Below are 20,549 nucleotides of genomic sequence, written 5' to 3' on the forward strand. Positions count from 1 at the left end.
CCCACTGCCCTCCTAAGTCAATCACACATGCTCTGAGCATATCCTCCAAAATCTGAACTATCCGCTCTGACTGGCTGTCGATCTACGAATGAAAGGCTGTGTTGAGCTCTACATAGGTCCCCAACTCACCTTGTACTGCTCTCCAAAAATGCGAAGTAAATTGAGGGCCTCTATCTGATATAATGGAAACAGGCACACCATGCAACCGAACAATCTCCTGAATATAAATCTGGTCCAATCTCTCTTAATAATACGTGGTCACAACCGGAATGAAGTGTGCCGACTTGGTCAACCTATCGATAATGACCCAAACTGCATCAAACTTCCGCAAGGTCCGCGGTAACCCAACTACGAAGTCCATAGTAATGCGCTCCCATTTCCACTCAGGTATAGTCATCTGCTGAAGTAGGCCACCTGGCCTCTTATGCGCATACTTGAACTTCTGGCAATTTAGGTACCTCGCCACATACTCAACTGTATCCTTCTTCATTTGCCGCCACTAATAATTCTGCCTCAGGTCATGATACATCTTCAAAGCACCTGGATAAATAGAATACCAAGAACTGTGTGCCTCCTTTAGGATCTTCTCTCTCAAGACATCAACATTAGGAACACATAGGCGACCCTGGAGTCGCAGATTACCATCCTCGTCGATAGTAACTTCCTTGGCACCACCATGTAGTACCGTCTCTCTAAGAACCAACAAGTGCGGATCATCAAACTGGCGAGCCTTGATCTGCTCGAATAATGAAGACTAAGCGACGTCGCATGCGAGAACTCGACAGGGCTCTGAAATATTAAACCTCATAAGTCTATTAGCCAAGGACTGAATGTCTAAAGCTAGTGGCTTATCCTCTGCTGAAATGGAGGCCAAACTACCCATACTCTCCGCCTTTCTGCTCAAGGAATCCGCAACTACATTCGCCTTGCCAGTATGATAAAGGATGGTAATATCATAATCTTTTGGTAACTCGAGCCACCTGCGCTGCCTCAAATTGAGATCCCTCTGCTTGTACAGATGCTGAAAGCTGCAATAATCGGTGTAAACCTCACAAGACACCCTGTAAAGATAATGCCTCTAGATCTTAAGAGCATGAACAATCGTGACCAACTCCAAATTGTGCACGAGGTAATTCTTCTCATGTGGCTTCAGCTGACGTGAAGCATATGCAATAACTCGCCCCTCCTACATCAATACATAACCTAAACCAATGCGTGAAGCATCGCAATACACGGTATACATCCCCGAACCAGAAGGCAACACTAACACCAGTGTTGAAGTCAATGCGGTCTTGACCTTCTGAAAGCTCGCCTCGTAATCGTCGGACCATCGGAACGAAGCACCCTTCTAGGTCAATCTAGTCAAAGGTGTTGCAATAGATGAGAAGCCCTCCACAAACTGACGATAATAACCTGCTAACCCTAGGAAGCTCCTGATCTCAGTCGTTGTAGTAGAATGAGGCTAACTCTGAACTGCCTCGATCTTCTTGGGATCTACCTTAATACCCTCGCCCGATACAACATGTCCCAATAATGCCACAAATCTAACTAGAACTCACACTTGGAGAACTTAGCATATAGCTTATGTTCCCGCAAGGTCTGGAGCACCACTCTCAAATGTTGCTCGTGCTCCTCCATGCTACGTGAGTAGATCAAAATGTCATCAATGAAGACAATGACAAACGAATCGATATATGTCCTGAACATCCGAATCATCAAATCCATAAACATCGCTGGCCATTAGTCAAACCGAAGGATATCACTAGAAACTCATAATGGCCATATCTAGTACGAAAAACCGTCTTCGGAACATCCAAATCCCGAATCTCCAACTGATGGTAACCCGATCTCAAGTCGATCTTGGAGAACACCTTAACACCCTACAACTGGTCAATTAAATCATCAATACGCAGCAATGGGTACTTGTTCTTAATGGAAACTTTGTTCAACTGGCAGTAATCAATGCACATCCGTATAGTCCTATCCTTATTCTTCACAAATAACACCGGTGCACCCCAAGGCGACACACTTGGCCTGACAAAACCCTTTGCTAGCAATTCCTCAAGTTGTTCTTTCAACTCTTTTGTAGCCACGTGGTACGATGGGATAGATATAGGCTAGGTACCTAGAGCCAAATCAATACAGAAATCGATATCACGATCTGGTGGCATGCCTGGAAGATCAGAAGAAACACATCGTAAAACTCCCAGACCACGGGAATGAAATCAAACGCCGGAGTCTCTGCGGTAGTATCCCGAACATAAGTGAGATAAGCCAAACACCCTTTCCCGGCCATGTGTTGAGCCTTCAGAAAAGAGATAACCCAACTAGATGTACTGATGGATGAACCCCTCTGCCCCAATCCAGGCAACTCTGGCATCACCAAGGTAACAGTCCTGGCATAGCAATCAAGGATGACGTGTTATAGAGACAACCAATCCATGCTCGGGATGACCTCAAAGTCGGTCATATCAAGCAACAAAGCATCTGATAGGGTCTTATAACCACATAAAGTAAAAATGCAGGACTAGTAGATCTGATCCATAATAATAGAATCGCCCACTGGAGTGGACACATAAACATGAGTACTCAAGAACTCCCGAGTAATACCCAGGAAATGAGCAAACAGAGATGAAACATACAAATAGGTAGACCCTGGATCAAGTAGTACTGAAGCAACCCTATCACAGACAGAAATAATACCTATGATCACGACATCTGAGGCCACTGCATCTGGTCTGGCCGAAAAGCATAGAATCTAGCTGGAGCGCCACCTACCTAGCCTCCACCTATCTGACCTCCACCTCTAGGACGACCCCTACTCACCTGCCTTCCTCCTCTGGGCGGGCGTATGGCTGGTGCGGTAGCTGGTGCGGTAATTATGGGCTCGTAACCCTGTTGTACTGCCTTTCCCCGAAGTTTGGGACAAAACCTCTTCATGTGGCCAAGGTCCCTGTACTCGTAACAACCCCTCAAAATGGAGGACTGCTGACCTGAAGTCTGATCCTAATGGCCTGAATACCCATTGGAGGAACCCTGAATAGCTGGCGGCCGGTAGGAACTCTCTGGCATGGAGCTGAAGTAGGGTCATACTGGAGCACCCCGAGGAGGCGGCAATGCTGGATATGTGGGCCTGCAAGACTGACCCCTCACGAACTGACCCCTACCCCCAGTCAAGGAACCATTGAACTCTCTAGAATACTGAAACTGCTTATCCCTCGTAGCCTAATCCCGACCACACTGACGTGCATCCTCGATCGAGCTATCTCTACAACTACCTGGTAAGAAGTACCCAACTCAACCTCTCGGGCCATAGTGGCCTAGCTAGTAGAGTGCAAACCTCCCATAAACCTCCGCACTCTCTCTATATCGGTCAGAAGTATCATAAGTGCATAAGACAACTCAGAAAATCTCGCCTTATAGTCGGTCACCAACATCTGGCCTTGTTGGAGTTGCTCGAACTGAAATCGCAACTATTCCCCTCTGAGAGGGTGGAATATATATGTCCAATAAGAGGCGTGTGGACTGGTCCCAAGTCATGGGAGGAGAACCTGCTGGTCTGCCGAGAAGATATGACTGCCACCACCTACGGGCTCTGCCCTCCAGCTAGAAGGTAGTAAAATCCACCCTATGGGACTCCAATATCCTCATGTTGTGTAGTCTGTCCCTGCACCGATCAATAAAGTCCTGAGGGTCCTCGTGTCGCTCACCTCCAAAGATAGTAGGTTGTATCTTGGTCCATCTGTCCAATAGCCTATGCGGATCGCCAACCAAAGCCGGTATGGGCCCAGGTATAGCTGTTGCAACTGGCTGAACTTCTCTCACGGGTAATACGCCTGGGGTATGATATACGGAAGTTGCATGCCCTGAAGCCTGAGCGGTAGGGGTCTGTGCTCCCCCTCCCGCCTGAGATGTGGATAGGTCTACTGGAAATAAACCAGCCTGAGTCATAGAATCCATGAACCGTAACATACGACCCATGACCTCCTGGAATCCCGGTGCGGGCACGAAATCCACTGGGGTTGGCTCTACTGCAGGCACCTCGCCCTGCTACTGAATAATAAGATCCTCTATTAGATCCATTGGTGGCATAACTAGAGCAACTTTGGGACGTCCTCGTCCTCTACCACGAGTTGGAACCCTCCCTTGGCCTCTGCCCTGGCCTTTAGTGACAGGGGGAGCAACTCTTCCATGGTCGGGTACATCTGCTACGCGCGTTCTCACCATCAGTGAGAGAATAAGAGAGAGATACTTAGCACAACATCAACTGCACGATTGGAGATGAAGAAAGAGTAGTTTCATAACACCCTTTAGCCTATCGAAGATAAGTACGGACGTCTCTGCACCGTTCCGCAAGAATCTATTAGGGCTGCTCAAAACTTGTGAGACCTATGTGAACCCAGGGCTCTGATACCATGTTGTCATGACCCAATTTTCTATAGGCCGTGAGAGCTCCCAACATCGCTGCTAGGTAAGACAACAGTGAACTAACCGTGTATCTACTCCTTTAACATTCTTAAAATGGTTGATTTTTAATTATTACATAAGTAGGAGATGAGAAGATTTAATAAAATAAAATGTAACAAATTGTAAGATCAAGTGTAGTGACACAAATAATCAAAAATCATTAAGTGTCTACTAGCAAAATTTCAAGACATGGTGTCACAAGTGTATGAGCTACTAGTATAATACACAAACACTAAACTACTGTCTGAAATAAAGTAGACAGAAAGTAAATACAAAGGAAAGACTTCGGGTGCTGCAGAACGACTCGGAAGGCAGCTTACCGCTAAGTCTCGATGTATCAAGAGTGCACGTCGGGATGATGTCTAGATGCACCTGCCTCAGATATTGCATGGTTAATGCAGAAGTGTAGCGTGAGTACATAATCAACATGTACCCAGTAAGTATCTAGTCTAATCTCGAAGAAGTAGTGACGAGGGGTCGACTTCGACACTTACTATGGGCTAACAATAAAATATCAAAATTCTAAATAAGCATGAGTTATGTAAACAACCATAAATCATCATAACAAGCGATAAGCAAATATTTATTTCACTAATCATAAATCCCAAGTCAATTTCCATCATTTAAATAATTGTAACCTCTCGAGTCAATAAAATCATATCAAGAAGATTAGGCTCCAAGTATTATTACGCACGATTTATGATGAGGTCGTACGACCCGATCCAAAATATATGTATATACTGTGTGCATTGTCGAGGGTCGAACGACACGAACCATAGATATATCTACTAACCTGTCGAGGCAAACAACCCGCTCCCATTAGAGTAGAGAAAATTTACCTCGCTCGCGAAAATACTTGCGACGTGAGTGGACATAGATATCTCAAATCTATTATAAAATTCTTCCATTCTTCCCCACACATACGAAATTTAAAAGGGAGACTTTAAATAATAAAATCCTTAATCTCAGCTCTAATTAAAGCAATTAATATGTATAACCAACATAATAGAGCAAACAAAGCATGGTGTAAGCCTAAGACCACCCGTACATCACATAGAATATATCTATGCACAGACTCTCGTCACCTAGTGCGTATGTAGCTCTCCACACATATAATTCACAACAAAAATACGCCTAAGGGGATGAGTTTCCTCTTACAAGATTAGGTAAGAGACTTACCTCGTTCTCAAGCTCACTCCCGATCCACAAATATGCTTTAAATCCTCAACTTATTTCCAAACAACCCGAAACTAGTCAAATGTTATATAAATTAATCAATACATGTTCAAAAGTTCATAATTTAATTATTAGAGTAATTACCCAACCCAAATTGGAAGACTTCTAAAATTCACCCACGGGCCCGAATTCCAGAAAATTTCGAAGAACATTGTTACCCATAACCCCACGAACTCAAATATATAGTTTTCACTCAATACCAATCAAAACCTAGGTTTTTCACCTTAACCCATGATTTTCAAAAAATTTACATGTTAAAACCTACCTATAATCAATGTATTTAACTCACATTGTATAGAAATTATTTACCTCAAAGTGCTAGGTAAAAACCCCTCTCCAAGTGATCCAAAATCCCCCAAGAGATGGAAGAAAGTGAGCCAAAATAGCCTAAGTCCCGCATTAAATGGACCATTCTGCCTCCAGCGATTTCGTACCTGCGGTCACTGGGCCGCATCTGCGGTACCGCTTCTGCAGATATAGGTCTGCTTCTACGGAATTCCCCAGGCCCAGCGCTGGCCGCTTCTGCGGATGTGATCCCACTTCTGTGGTCACGCTTCTGCGATCATGGAAGTGTATATGTGGCCTTCTCACACCTGCAACTCCTCTTCGTATAAGCGAGTCTGCTTCTGTGCACTCCCCTCCGCTTCTGCGAACCAATGGCCAACTGCTCCCAAGCTTCTTCTGTGGCCAAAATCACGCACCTGCGGTCTCGCATCTACGACCAAAAGCTCGCATGGGCGGGCACACTAAAACTGGTGCACGAACAACCCTTTTGAGTCCAAGTTCAATCTGTGCATCGCCCAGATTGCACATGAAGCCCTGAGGCCTCGCCCAAACATACCAACAAGTCTGTAAACATGAGACGGACTTACTCGAACCCTCGGAATACGGAAAACAACACCAAAACTAAGAATCAGACCCCAAACCAAATTGACTGAACTTATGAACTTTAAGTTCTTCCCACTACTACGAACGCGCCGAAATATACTTAAACTATTCGGAATGACTCCAATTTTTGCATGCAAGTCTTAAATCACCATACAGAACAATTCCCAGGCTCAGAATCCCAAACAAACCTCGATAACACTAAAACTTACTCTAAACCAAATTTAAAGAACTATAAAACCCTAAAGGTGTCGAGTATCAATATTAAGCGTCGAAATGCTTCCGAGTCATCCAAAACCCGATCCAAACATACACTAAAGTTCAAAATCATCATACAAACCTATTTTAATCGTCAAATCCCAGTTCCGAGGTTGTTTACTCAAAACGTTGACTCAAGTCAAACTTAGCCTTTTTAGCCAAACCTTAAGGAACCAAGTATTCTGATTTCTACCCGAACCCTTTCAAATCCCAGACTAACCATCCATGCAAGTCATAAAATAGTAAAAGTACATACAAAGAGTCTTATTTAGAGAATGAGGACCTAGAAAGTAAAACGACCGATCGAGTCATTACAACCAGTAAGGAATCATATGAGCTACTAGTTGATGTAAGGAGTTACCAGAGATTGATTTGGAATTTATTGTATCTTACAGTATTCTGATCAAACATAGCATACAATATGCAAACACTAAGCGAGTTTCTACATAACCCTAAGAAATCTCACATGGTTGTTGCTCTAAGAGTGGTGAGGTATGTGAAAACTCAGCATAGACATGGTATTCTACTGTCAAGCCTCAACAAAGACATTGTTATTGCATATTGTGATGCAGATTGGGCAGCCTACCCATATACCAGGAAGTCTGTAACAAGATTTTAATCAACTTTAGAGACTCATTGGTATATTGTAAATCAAAGAAACAAAGCATTGTATCTAGAAGTTCAGCTAAAGCTGAATATATAAGCATAGTTTCCACAATTGCTGAACTAACATGGCTATTAGGATTGATCCAAGTCATTGGAGTGGAGGTCCGGCTACCAGTGAATTTGTTTAGTGATAGCAAATCAACACTGCAGATCACAGTAAAATCGGTGTTCCATGAAAGAACCAAACGCATCAAGATAGACTGCCATTTCATATGCGAGAAAATTCAACAAGGCTTAGTTAAGACAGAGTATGTGGCAACAAGAAATTAGTTGGCACATATACTGACAAAGAGCTTGAATATAGTACAACACGAGTACTTGAATTCTAAGCTAGGTGTTTTCGATCTCTTCATGTGTCACGACCCCAAATTCCCTCCGTAGGAGGTCGTGATGGGACCTAGTCTCTAAGACTAGGTAAGCCTATCAATGTAGAATAATCATAAATATCTGAAATAAATAAACTATAATTCAAATAATTACAACTCCCAAAACCCGGTAGAAATAAGTTACAAGCTTCTAAAATTTATTATCAATATTTCTATGTATCAAGGTCTAAAGAAAAATAAGGAAGCAACATAAAATGATAGAAGGGAACTCCGGAGTCTGCGGACGCTGGCAGATATACCTCGAAGTCTCCGTGCGCAGGTAGCTTCACTGACGTCTAAACTGGTAAGATGTACCTGGATCTGCACAAAAAAATGTGCAGAAGCGTAGTATGAGTACACCACAGCGGTACCCAGTAAGTGCCAAGCCTAACCTCAATAGAGTAGTGACGAGGTCAGGTCAGGCCCTACTGGAGAATAGATAATGACATGGGAAAATGCTTAAACAATTTAATAAGATAAAAATGACTGCGGAAATGAATCAAATAGTATGTCACATTTAATGACACCAATTAATTGCAAATAATATCTCGTGGAATCAAAACAGAATTTCCTTTTAGCTTTATGAAAATCACAACAATTAATCAAAGGCAACTGCGGCCATAAATCAATATCAACAAGGGCACTACTGAGGTACCACCTCGTAGTCCCAAATTATAAATAATTTCATAATATCTCATTTCCTTATATCACCGCGGGAGCCTTCACAATTTATTTAAAAAAATATTTTTTTCCGAAATAGTATCCTGCGTTTTAGCCTCCCTTATCACACCGCATGACTTCTAGTAGTCACCCCTACTAGTCACGCGTATCAAGCTACCCTTATCTCACCGCATGCGTTTCAATCCCCAGACCTTATACCACCGCATGCATATCAATATTACAATATATCACAATTTGCACCTCAAGTGCCCAATATTTTGATTTTTCAAAAATAAATCAACAACAATATTTTTTTCAATAATAAAGAGCTCACGGCTCATGCCAGAATAATCCAAAAATAATATTTTTTCACAATAAAGAGCTCACGGCTCCATCACAATGAGTACCAAAAATCTTGCGAAAATAATCAGGAATAAAATAATTCAGGAAAATAATATTTCATATTAATAATATTTAATTTAAAGAAAAATCAACCTTCAAATAATGCACAGTATAAAAGAAACCAAGTTTCAATCAAACAGGTAAAACAATTAGCAGGAAAATGTCAAGCAAATTTAAGGTATACAAATCAAATCATTAATGGAGAATATAACAAGATTTAATAATTTAATTAATATGTAACAGTGATCTTCATAATTTGAACACATAATCCTTCACATTTAGTCCGTGTACACACTCGTCACCTCGTGTACACGACTTTCATCATATTACAATTAATACCAATCCTAGGGAAATTTTTTCCACACAAGGTTAGACAAGTCACTTACCCAATATGTCTTTCCTTGAAAATCTGTCAAAAGTCGCCTCTGTTCAAGCTCAAGTTTGTCAAAAAATGGCAAATGTTGAATGCCACTTTTTTTATAACTTACAGATCTGTCCAGTTCGATCTTGGGAGCTCGATCTGTCCAGTTCGATCAAGGACCTCGATTTGTCAGGGACCTCGATTTTGTCAGGGACCTCGATTTTGTCAGGGACCTAGATTTGTCAGGGACCTCGATTTGTCAGGGACCTCGATTTTGTCAGGGACCTTGATTTGTCAGGGACCTTGATTTGTCAGGGACCTCGATTTTGTTAGAGACCTTGATTTGTCAGGGACCTCGATTTGTCAGGGACCTCGATTTGTCAAGAACCTCGATTTTGTCAGGGACCTCGATTTTATCAGGGAGCTCGATTTGTTAGGGAGCTCGATTTTGTCAGGGAGCTCGATTTTGACAGGGAGCTCGATTTGTCAGGGAGCTCAATTTTGACAAGGAGCTCGATTTGTTAGGGACCTCGATTTTGTCAGGGACCTCGATTTGTCAGGGACCTCGATTTGTCAGGGACTTCAATTTGTCAGGGACCTCGATTTGTCAGGGACCTCGATTTGTCAAGGACCTCGATTTTGTCAGGACCTCGATTGTCAGGGACCTCGATTTTATCAGGGAGCTCGATTTGTCAGGGAGCTCGATTTTGTCAGGGAGCTCGATTTTGACAAGGAGCTCGATTTTGTCAGGGAGTTCGATTTTGTTAGGGAGCTCGATTTTGACAGGGAGCTCGATTTTGACAGCATTTCCAGCAGAAAAATTGCAGCAGCTTTTGCAGCAGCTAAATCCCACTTTTGATCCGTTAACCATCCAAAACTCACCCGAGGCCCTCGGGACCTCAACCCAAAACATCAACAAGTCCTAAAATATCATACAAACTTATTTGAAACCTCAAATCACATCAAACAACGCTAAAATCACGAATCATGCTCCAATTCAAGCTTAATGAAACTTAGAATTTCTAACTTCTACATTTGATGTCGAAATCTATTAAATCAAGTCCGATTGACCTCAAATTTTGCACCCAAGTCATAAATGACATAACGGAGCTGTAAAATTTTTTAGAACTGGATTCCAACCCCGATATCAAAAAGTCAACTCCCCCGGTCAAACTTTCAAACTTTAAATTCCTATTTTAGCCATTTCAAGCCTAATTTCACTACGGACTTTCAAATAAAATTTCGATCACGCTCCTAAGTCCAAAATCACCATACGGAGCTGTTGGAATCATCAAAATTCTATTTCGAGGTCATTTGCACATAATTCGACATCCGGTCACTATTTGAACTCAAACTTTAAATTTTTTATCAAAATTCCATATCTCGGGCTAGGGACCTCGAAATTTGGTTCCGGGCATACGCCCAAGTCCCAATTCACGATACGGACCTACCAGAACTGTCAAAATACTAATCCAAATCCGTTTGCTCAAAATATTGACCAAAGTCAACTTAGTTATGTTTTAAACATCTAATTCACATTTTAATCTATTTTTCACCTGAAAACTTTCCGAAAAATTTTTACGGACTGCACACGCAAGTCGAGTAATGGTAAATAGTGCTTATATCATATAATTAATTATTAAATTTAAAGATGATATTTTGGGTCATCACATCATGGCATCTAGCTTGAGGGAGAGTGTTGAGAAAGGGATCACATAGGATTCTATGAAGTATAAAAGAGTAGAATAGTCTATTTAATATTCTTAGTTAGTGCATGTATTAAAAGTAGTTAGCTAGATAATTAGCTCCTATAAATATAGACAAGCCAATTACTGATCAATAACAAATTTCATTTTTCTCTACTCACTTTCTCTCTCTGCTTTACATGCTCTCACATCTCTCTACTCTCTTCTCTACTTCTCAAATTAGGGTTCATACAATTTGATCCCTTGATTTCATCATAAGGGCATAATCTTTCTTGTGAGGTATGTCGAGGATTGGTAGATGGCTCGATTTCGATTCCAACAGATTAGAATGATTGATGCTTGTCCATTATCTTGAGGAGTCGATCAAGCTTATGTGTGAGTTTATTTCTTTTCTTTGCTCGAAGACGAGCAAACATTTAAGTGGGGGGAGGGGGGAAGGGGGGGGGTATTTGATGTGTACATATAAACTGTTTAGTTTGGTTATATTTTATGTGTTTACTAGTTATTTTGGTGAGTTTTTTTTATCACAAAGCTCACTTTTATATTTTGTTGATGTGCATGCAAGCTTTGAGCTTAAATGTTAAAAGAGAAAGGTGAAAAAGTTCAAGAATATATAAAATATAGTAAATGGGATTTTTTGTGTTTTGAATATGAATTTCTAAAAGTCAAATGGCGACAAGTAGTGAAATTTCAAGTAATAGATATTGGGATTTAGAATTTGGAGCAATTGTTTCCCTCCAAAAACATGTGATCCAACTTAAACAGATGATATCTCCAAATCTATGAGGAGTTTTATCAATATTCTTGTGGTAAAATATAAAGCTTTGAGTCTAGTTTCCAGTGATTCAAATGACTCGTCGTTTCGACTCTCCCTACACAAAGTTATTATATTTTTACTGAACAATGCTAAGTCTGCGTGCCCACCGGCGTGTCTGGGGCTTCATGTGTGTTGTCGTGCATTGTATTGACGAGATTCTTTTTTCAAGGTTAATTTTGGAATTGCATTTACTTATCCCTTGACCTATATAATGCTTGAGCTCGTCCTAATTAGGTTATCTTGGACTTTTACAACTGTACCAGAAGATTTTTAATACTTTAGATTGAAGTTTTCAGCAAAGGAACAATTGAGAGATTTTATTCCCCAACTTGGTTGTAATATTTTTTCTTCTTCTCTTTTACATGGTTTATAATATGAACTACTTCATGGAGTAATTTTCTATGGGAACTTGATGATGAATTAGTTTAGACTTTAGTTTCTTGTTTTAACATCTTTCGTGTATGATTGACAGTATGTCCTTTGGGTTTGACTATATTATATTCAAGAGAACTAATAAAGTTGTTAGTGTACTTGAATTGATTGTCATAATTTATTTATTCGAGAGAAGAATATATTATAGGATTAATTCTCTATAACCCGCTTATTTGAGACAAGATTTAGTTATAGAAGCATCTTTAAAGCATTGGGATATTTGTGAGAAGTTCCAATAATCCTAACATCCGTTACTTATTGATCATATACTCGTTGAACTCTTAATACTTTTCTAGAATTGTTAGACTATGGTTATTCGAGAGAAGACTTAGTTTAACTGAATTTATATTCGAGAGAAATAATTAATATTTATGTTCAGAAATAGATATTAACTCAAGAAATAAAATCTGAATTAATCATCTCAAGTCAAGTTCCATGTCTTCTTCCTTTGGTAAAACTTTTCAATATTAGTTTAGAACTTTAGATCACTTTAAAATTTTATTTTAGAACTTTAAAAAAATATACTTGAATTTTATATTTTTACTTAACCAAGAAGAAATTAATTGATCACTGCTCCAGTTCTTATGGGTTTCTATAATATTTTTGACGCATTACGAGCTTAATTTTATTATTGTGTTCTAACTTCTACGCTCGTCACTAATCCATAATCTCAGTTGATGATATATCTGTGACCCGCTTACTAGGAAAATAATTATAATAGCTAAATAGTAATGGTCAATAAAATATCCAATTATTGAATTTAGTTGAAAAGTAAGAAATTCTTTATCTTTTTACTAAATCAAGGTGAAAAAATAAGATTACTCACTTTCACAAAACTAGAATAAAATTAAACAAAAACAATTCAAGATAAATTCACAAGAAAGTAATATCCTTCCCTTAGAAGAATAAGCAATTCAATCTCCTACAAGTGAGGAAAAAAAGGAAAGAAAATAAATGAAAAGACAATTATGGGCATGACAAAGACTTCCTTCCAAGTTCCAAATAAAAAATATAACAAAACAAAGATAAAAAGCATAATAGTTCGAGCACAGTTTATAACATGATATTTTTCACTCTTTCCTAACTATGTGTAGGAAAAGAATTGTCTTTACTTTCTAGCACTCGAGCCAGGTGGGTGACGACACAGTAGCACATAACACGCTCCTTCGAGCGCTCCACCCCATTTACAAATATAACAAAATTCAAAGACACAGGCGCCAAATTTCCCCAAAACTCCCGCGCCTTTCCGACCCACATCCCCCGCCCTTTATTTCTTCGCCCATTTTACACACACACACACACACACTCATCTCCTTGATTCTCTCCTCTCCCCTTCACTTTCACACACTCAAATTCATTTTCATATCCACTCTCAAATCCAGAAATGCAAATCCCCCATCCCCACCCCTCCACCCCCATCTCCGACGCCTTCGTCCACAAGCGCGGTAAAAAACGCGGTAGCTACAACTGCGGCCGATGTGGGCAACCCAAAAAAGGCCACGTTTGCCATATCTCTAACGACCTTAATAATCATACAGATGTTCCTACTCCCACACCGACCGATGCCAAATCATTTGTTCTCCCTTCTCCGCTATCCGTTATTCGTCCTCAGCAACTTCCACCTCCGCCACGTCAGCCACTTCCCCAGCTCCGGCGAGCGCTTTCTTTCGATGACGTGGATGTCAGCGATGATGAGTCGCCTGTATCTGATGATGATGACGTGGATTGTTTGGATCTGGAGAGTGAGTTGGATTTAGGTGGGTCCGGGAAGTTACCCGCGAGTGCTTTGTGGGAAGTGCTTAAGAGATTGCCTCCATCAGCGCTGCTTTCTGCGGCGAAGGTGTGTAAGGGTTGGAGGGATGTTTCTAGAAGGATCTGGAAGTCGGCTGAGGAGCTAAGGCTTGGAGTTCCTGTGAAAGCTCAGATTGGGCTTGTTGGATCAGTGTTGCAGAAATGCCCTGGACTTGTTAAGCTTTCACTTAGAATGGAAAGGTTGGCTTAATTAATGAATGATGGTTAGAACTTAGATCTTAGATCTAGAGATTAATTAACTGGATTGGCTTTTTAGGAATAAAAATAGCAGCTTTATTGAAGGCCAATGAAGATATTAATGTATATCACATGAAATACTATTAACTTACTGCTTTTGGTGTTGACAGTGATGTGGACGCAACGATGCTGGCTTGCATTGCATTTTCCTGCCCTAATCTGGATTCAATGGAGATCCTTACTTCAGATACCTCAGTTAATCGGATCACAGGGTATGCTTTGGATCTCTAATTATCGCAAATGAATATCATAGTTGTCTTTTAGTCAGATTATGTCTTCTATCTTTCATAAGTCATGCGCAGCATATGCGCTTTATGTATGAGTCAATGCACAAGTAGAATATTCCTGATAATTTTTGTGGATCTTGATTTCTTTAGCTGGTACTGTTGTTAGCAGTACTCTTTTGCCAATGGATTTGTTGCTAGTTTATTCATTCATTTTCAGTTTCATTGGATGCAAAGAGCTATGTTTGGGAAGTCAGTGATTATGCTACTTCACTTTCTAACAACTACATGAATTATGTGTCAATTCCAAGTTAGTTGGAGTTGGATATATGATTCCTCACTATTCGTTTTGCTTGATTTAGATCCTTTTCTATCCACTATTCGATACTTTAGGTTTTCTAACAGACTGCCACTAGATGTTCTCTGCATTTATTATCATTATACAAATATATAACAAAATCAATACATTTCTAACGAACATAGGATTAGAAGTAAGTTTATCAACATGTTTGAGCCTTAATCCCTATAAATAACTTTTATTGCATTGTGTTCTCGTCCACATTTAACAATGTCAATCACTATTGTTTTACACCTATAAATTGATGCAATCTCAAACAGCCTTACCTTATTTATCCTCTATGTTAGTACTTACATCTTCTGTTAAATGTGATCATATTTAATCTTATCTAATGACTGCACATGTTATCTACCTCGCATCATAAACCATATTAAAATTGCACGGTATATTTATAGCCTCTGCTAAATATCATACGAGAAAGATTACATGAATCTCACTACCAATCATAGCTGTATCAATTTTTTTTTGAATTGACACAACATGATCGGTTCTTGTTTGGCATCCGTATTGTTATACTGTTACTATCTTAATTGGTGTCCAACTTGGAATGCTGGTAATTTTTGCTTAATTAGACATCTTCCGGAAGATCTCTAATAGAATTACAAGAGCTGGCATATTTTCCTATTCAGTAATGTTTTGATAATATTATCAACATCAATGTGATCTAATGGTATCTAGTGAAACCCATATGTCTTATATAGGGATGAATTAGGCCGTTTTGTTGCTGACAGAAGGTGCCTTACCAATCTCAAGATGGAAGGCTGCTCAAATCTTGGGGCCTTTACTCTTTCTTCAACCAGCCTTTCCACTCTTTGCCTTTCGGATCTCTTTTGTCACTCTAAGATGGTAAACTGTTTGATGACATTATGGCATTAAGTCACACAAATAGCTATCTAAGTTTAGTTCATTTTCCCTGGCACAAACCTATGTCTTACATGTATTCACTTGCTTAGGTCTTCAACTGCCCCAATTTAAAGGAGATTTCCCTGGATTTTTCTCGCCAAGAGAAGGATAGCACTGATCTTACTGCTATGGTAGATGGTCTTGGAAGGAGCTGCCCAAGACTACAGAACATTCATGTTGCATCTGTTCGGCTTACACATGCTGTTGTGCTTGCTCTAACAGCAGCAAATTTAAGGTTTGTAATGGTCTTTGATTTTGGATTCTTTCATTTTTTCCTTGACATGTTTGTGTTTTATGAAAGATACATCTAATATACCTTCATGAAGCTTATTTGTTTCAATTTTACTGCCTTAAACTTCAGGGGATTACGAATGCTTTCCCTAGTACTAGGGTCAGAAATAACTGATGCATCTGTCGCTGCTATTGCATCGAGCTACTCGAGGCTTGAGTTACTTGATTTGAGTGGGTAAGTTTCACTTCTTGCCGCTTCCTTTGGTTTCTCCATATTGCCGGGGACAGAAAATAATGGAGTGTTGGGTTATAAGTAGACATATTTTAATATTATCCTAGTAGTATGACAGGTGAATTATTTTCTTCAAGTTTTATTTTCTTTTTATTGGGATGTCTTAATATCCTCAAAGGTTAGTACATTCCTAAAGTAAAACAAAAAAACCGTAAAGTGAAAAAAGCTGCCCTTTTTATGGTATGCTGAAGGCTGCTTTAGCATCACATTAGGGTAGCAATTGAACCAACTTTGACGGTTGATTAGGAGGCTAATATACTTCTGTGGATTGGGAAATTAATTTAGAACAAAATTTTGCTTATGTCACAGCAACGACTTCAGTGAGAATGGGCATGGGCCTGGATTTCTAATGTCAACTATTTCTCTTGTTACAGGTCAAGTATTAGTGACAGTGGCATTGGGATGATATGCAATATATTTCCAGAGACATTGTCTAAACTTCTCCTTGCTCTTTGTCCAAATATCACTTCAAGTAATACTCGAATTTGCTTCTTTGACTATCCAAACCCAGCATCCTTTGTGGCTTACTCACTAATATCTTTTGCTTTCTTGTTGGATTACCCTCTAGGTGGCATTCAATTTGCTGCAGCTCAGTTGCCTAATCTAGAGATAATGGACTGTGGAATGACCATATGTGATCCAGATTTAGACAGTCCAACAACTCAGGAAAATGATAACGGCGAATTACAAAGAACACCGATTAGTAAATTACACCTTATATATCAGAAACTGATTATCAAACACAACCGCTTAAAGAAACTCAGCTTGTGGGGTTGCTCTGGCTTAGATGTAAGAATTATCTGTATTACATATAAGGTTTCTTCATGTCATTGCTCCTGTAGCTTATTGAAATTTTCATGCAGGCATTATATCTAAATTGCCCAGAGCTTAATGATTTGAACCTGAACTCCTGTACAAACTTGAATCCAGGTCTGCACTTCATGACCCTCATTTAGGTTGTGATCTCTTTGAACTTTGGGGCTTTTCTTTCTTTATGTGATCTATAAATACTTGACTACAGAAAGATTGCTACTTCAATGCCCCAATCTGGAAAGTGTGCATGCATCATGCTGTCAAGACACATTGGTTGAAACTCTTCAGAATCAGGTAGACCAGCAGATGTCTCCTGCATTTAGAGTTAGTTTTCAATTCTGCCTCATCCTTCTGGCTAAATGACGGTCTTTTCCACATCATGCTAGTTAGGACTGGTTGTACTCTTGTGTATATTGGCAGAGCAATTATATGCCCTTATTTTGGCAATCTGATTACACCTTTATAATGTTGGTTCCCTCCTGCTGTATAAGGAACCAAACTTTCTTAGTGTTATCGAGAAGATTCACTTAATTCACTTTTCGCCCAGTTTGCTTCTGTTATGCCTATACTGCTCTCCAAGAATGGGTTCTAAAAGATTGACTCCCTTTTCTGCAGGTTTGTGGTGATTTTATGGCTGGAGACAATCATTTTCCATCCAAACGTCTTCCTGATGGCTCAAAAAGGATCAGAGTTCCTCATTTATTCAGCCCCCAGGTAATACCAAAGAGCCTGCACCACTACAAGCTGATCACACAACAAAATACAAGCATCACACAACTGCATAAGGACATTTGCTTATATTCTAGCCATTTCTGTTAATTTGTTTAGATATTGCTTTTCACATGATTTCTATATAAAAGATTACTTTATTTATGTACAGCCATTTGATGATGAGAAGAGAAAGAGAAGGATTTCAAAGCGACGGTGCGCGGTGCTTGTTTATTAGTCAAATACTTGTCTTGTATTGGCTTTGTTGTACTCTAGACCAATTGTCCATTATTTGTTATATAGTGATCTGAGGCTAAGGCCTGATCATGTAATTTTCATTGATTAAACTATACTCAACGTCAATACAGGGATTGTATTTCCTCTATCAATAAAAAGTACTTGGTTCCGTGAACTTGTGATCAAAGTTAAAAGTTTATGTCATAGCTTTAGCAGTTTACCCCTCGATAATACAAAGGTTGGTTTGAAGAAGGTGCATTCTACTTGTACATGTCAATTGCTCTTTTTGGTCAATGTGTTTACCCAAAAAATCGGATAACGTTGAATTTGTATATGGTTCTAAGGGTACGTAAAATCTTTTGATACAAAGACAACAATACAAGAATTTTGGCTATGAGAGCAGAAAAGATAAACAGGAAGATTCTCCCTTTTGTCTACAAAGGATGCCCTTTTTATAAGAGAGGGTCATTGCTCTATCTACAACAAAATATAAAATAATACATATAGTGGAGGACCCATGATGATTTGTCTCCTCCTTGATTTCCGTTAAGATTCTCTACTTTGGTGTGGTTGCAACGACTTTTGTCCGCGAGCTCGATACTGGTTCGAGCTCGATACTGGACCGAGCCATCGGCCTTGGTCGAGGCTCGATTCTGACCTGGGGATCTCGGTGTTTGGCGTGCAAGTTGGTCGGTCTCCGTATCCTCGATGATCTCTACCTTGCTTCGTAGTCTGATTTGGGTATGAGCTCGATAATGATATCGAGCTACCATAGGTCGTTCTCGATGCTCGATAAAGATATCGAACAGGTCATTGACCGGTCTTGAAGCTCGGAGCTCGACGTCCCTATTTCGTACTTTGACCGGGCATGTTATGCAGATGTCCTTTGATCGATACACCATTATCTTCGACCAGCCCGTATGAATGACTAAAATCGGTTTTAACCGTATACAGATAGTCCCCTCGTTTCTCGGAGAAGAATTTAATGAGAAAGTATATGATTTCCCAACATCTCGATTAAATATATACTGACGTTTTCATCGATATCGACCATGATGTAAATGATAGCTATCCCGTCGGTTTGGTTTTACCGAGGCATTTAATGTGTCAGGCGGCGGTCGGCCACATATGATACTGAACCGTTATTGCTTCAATATATAAATGGCCTTTTCTTCCACCATTCGTCATTTTCATGTCTTCAAACTTCCCAATTTTTCAAGTTCCCCAGAATTCTTCCTTAGAGCACCAAAATACCCTCATTCTTTGTCTACGACATTTTCAAATGGCAAAAACGTCTAAGTCTGTTCCGCAAAAAGAGACCGCTTCTTCTTCTCGACCTTCTGGTGGTGAGGATGTGGGAGAGCCCCGCCTTGAGGAATTCGTTCCGATTGGGTGTTCGACTGTAGGTGATTTTAAGATTGAAAAGCCTTCTCCGATATCGGGTCGGTGTGAGCCGATGTCGAGGTACCAATGTTTGATTACCGAAAAAGTTCTTGATAAAGTTATACATGAATGTAATTGGGATAATAAACTCGTGGTAATCCCATCGCCCGATGAATCAATTATTACCTACGTCGAAGGGTTCTTAAGTGTTTATACTTATCCTTTCACGTTGGGACCCCTGGACCCTGTCGTCGTTGCCTTTTGTAAGAGGTATGATGTGACCCTCGGCCAAATTCACCCTTCCTTTTGGAGGATAGTGATTCTTCTTCGATTTTTCTCGAGCAAGGTCGAGGGGCGTATCTTCACCCTCGATCATCTTATGCGCCTTTACAGTCCCCGACTTTATCGAGGAGGGTTGATCAAGCTTGCTCGCCGAGCAACCAAAGCGCCATTCTCGAGTATTGACGAGACTCGGGATCGGGGTTGGATGGGTCGCTTTGTTCGGGTCAGAACCTCGGACCTGATATCAGCCGATGACTTGCCGTTTCCTGAGAAATGGAATATGAGCCGTGAGCAAAAGTTTTTATTTGCCTGTTTTGATTTCGCTGATTGCCTTCTATTTTGTTGATCCATTTTTCGTTCCTAATCGCAGCCATAGCTCGAGTGCCGGAACCGATCCCGGACCTTAGGCAATGGGTTGAAAGCCTGGTGTTGCAGAGACCATACTCCGAGCGTGCTTGGGTAGAATTATCAAAGGGTCGATGGGAGGGCCGTAATCATGGTAAATCCTTTTTAGACTTGCTTTTCCATCGATTCGTATGGTAAATCCCCATTCTCCTTTTTGTAGGACTTGGGAAAGATGTAGTCATGAGGCCCCCATCTGGTGACGAAAACGTTCCTGTCTTGAAGCAGGTAAAGGAAAAGAAGAGAAAAGACGTACCTAGTCCCCCGATCTCGGAGAAGAGGAAACCGGCTAAAAGATCTCGAAATCCGAAGGGGGGCCCTGGTGTTGTGCTTCCGGAAGCGGTCTGCCATTCAAGGGGCGAACCCGAAGAAGGAGAGGAGAAATTTGCCTGCGTACAGGCTAATGTTGTGA

The 20,549-nt window shown here is 40.3% G+C and overlaps 1 protein-coding gene across 1 annotated transcript; it reads left to right on the forward strand.

Annotated features, from left to right (window-relative positions):
- Positions 1-13,491: 13,491 nt before the first annotated feature.
- On the forward strand, positions 13,492-18,245 carry LOC107778480 (F-box/LRR-repeat protein 17-like). Its single transcript, XM_016598747.2, has 11 exons — positions 13,492-14,247; positions 14,415-14,516; positions 15,588-15,732; positions 15,840-16,024; positions 16,151-16,255; positions 16,687-16,784; positions 16,881-17,101; positions 17,176-17,242; positions 17,334-17,419; positions 17,741-17,839; positions 18,006-18,245. Exons 1-11 carry the CDS (start codon positions 13,640-13,642, stop codon positions 18,069-18,071), a joined length of 1,782 nt encoding a protein of 593 aa, XP_016454233.1. The 5' UTR covers positions 13,492-13,639; the 3' UTR covers positions 18,072-18,245.
- Positions 18,246-20,549: the final 2,304 nt, after the last annotated feature.

Source organism: Nicotiana tabacum, chromosome 19, assembly GCF_000715075.1.
Source record: "Nicotiana tabacum cultivar K326 chromosome 19, ASM71507v2, whole genome shotgun sequence".
In the NCBI taxonomy this organism is placed as follows: domain Eukaryota; kingdom Viridiplantae; phylum Streptophyta; class Magnoliopsida; order Solanales; family Solanaceae; genus Nicotiana; species Nicotiana tabacum.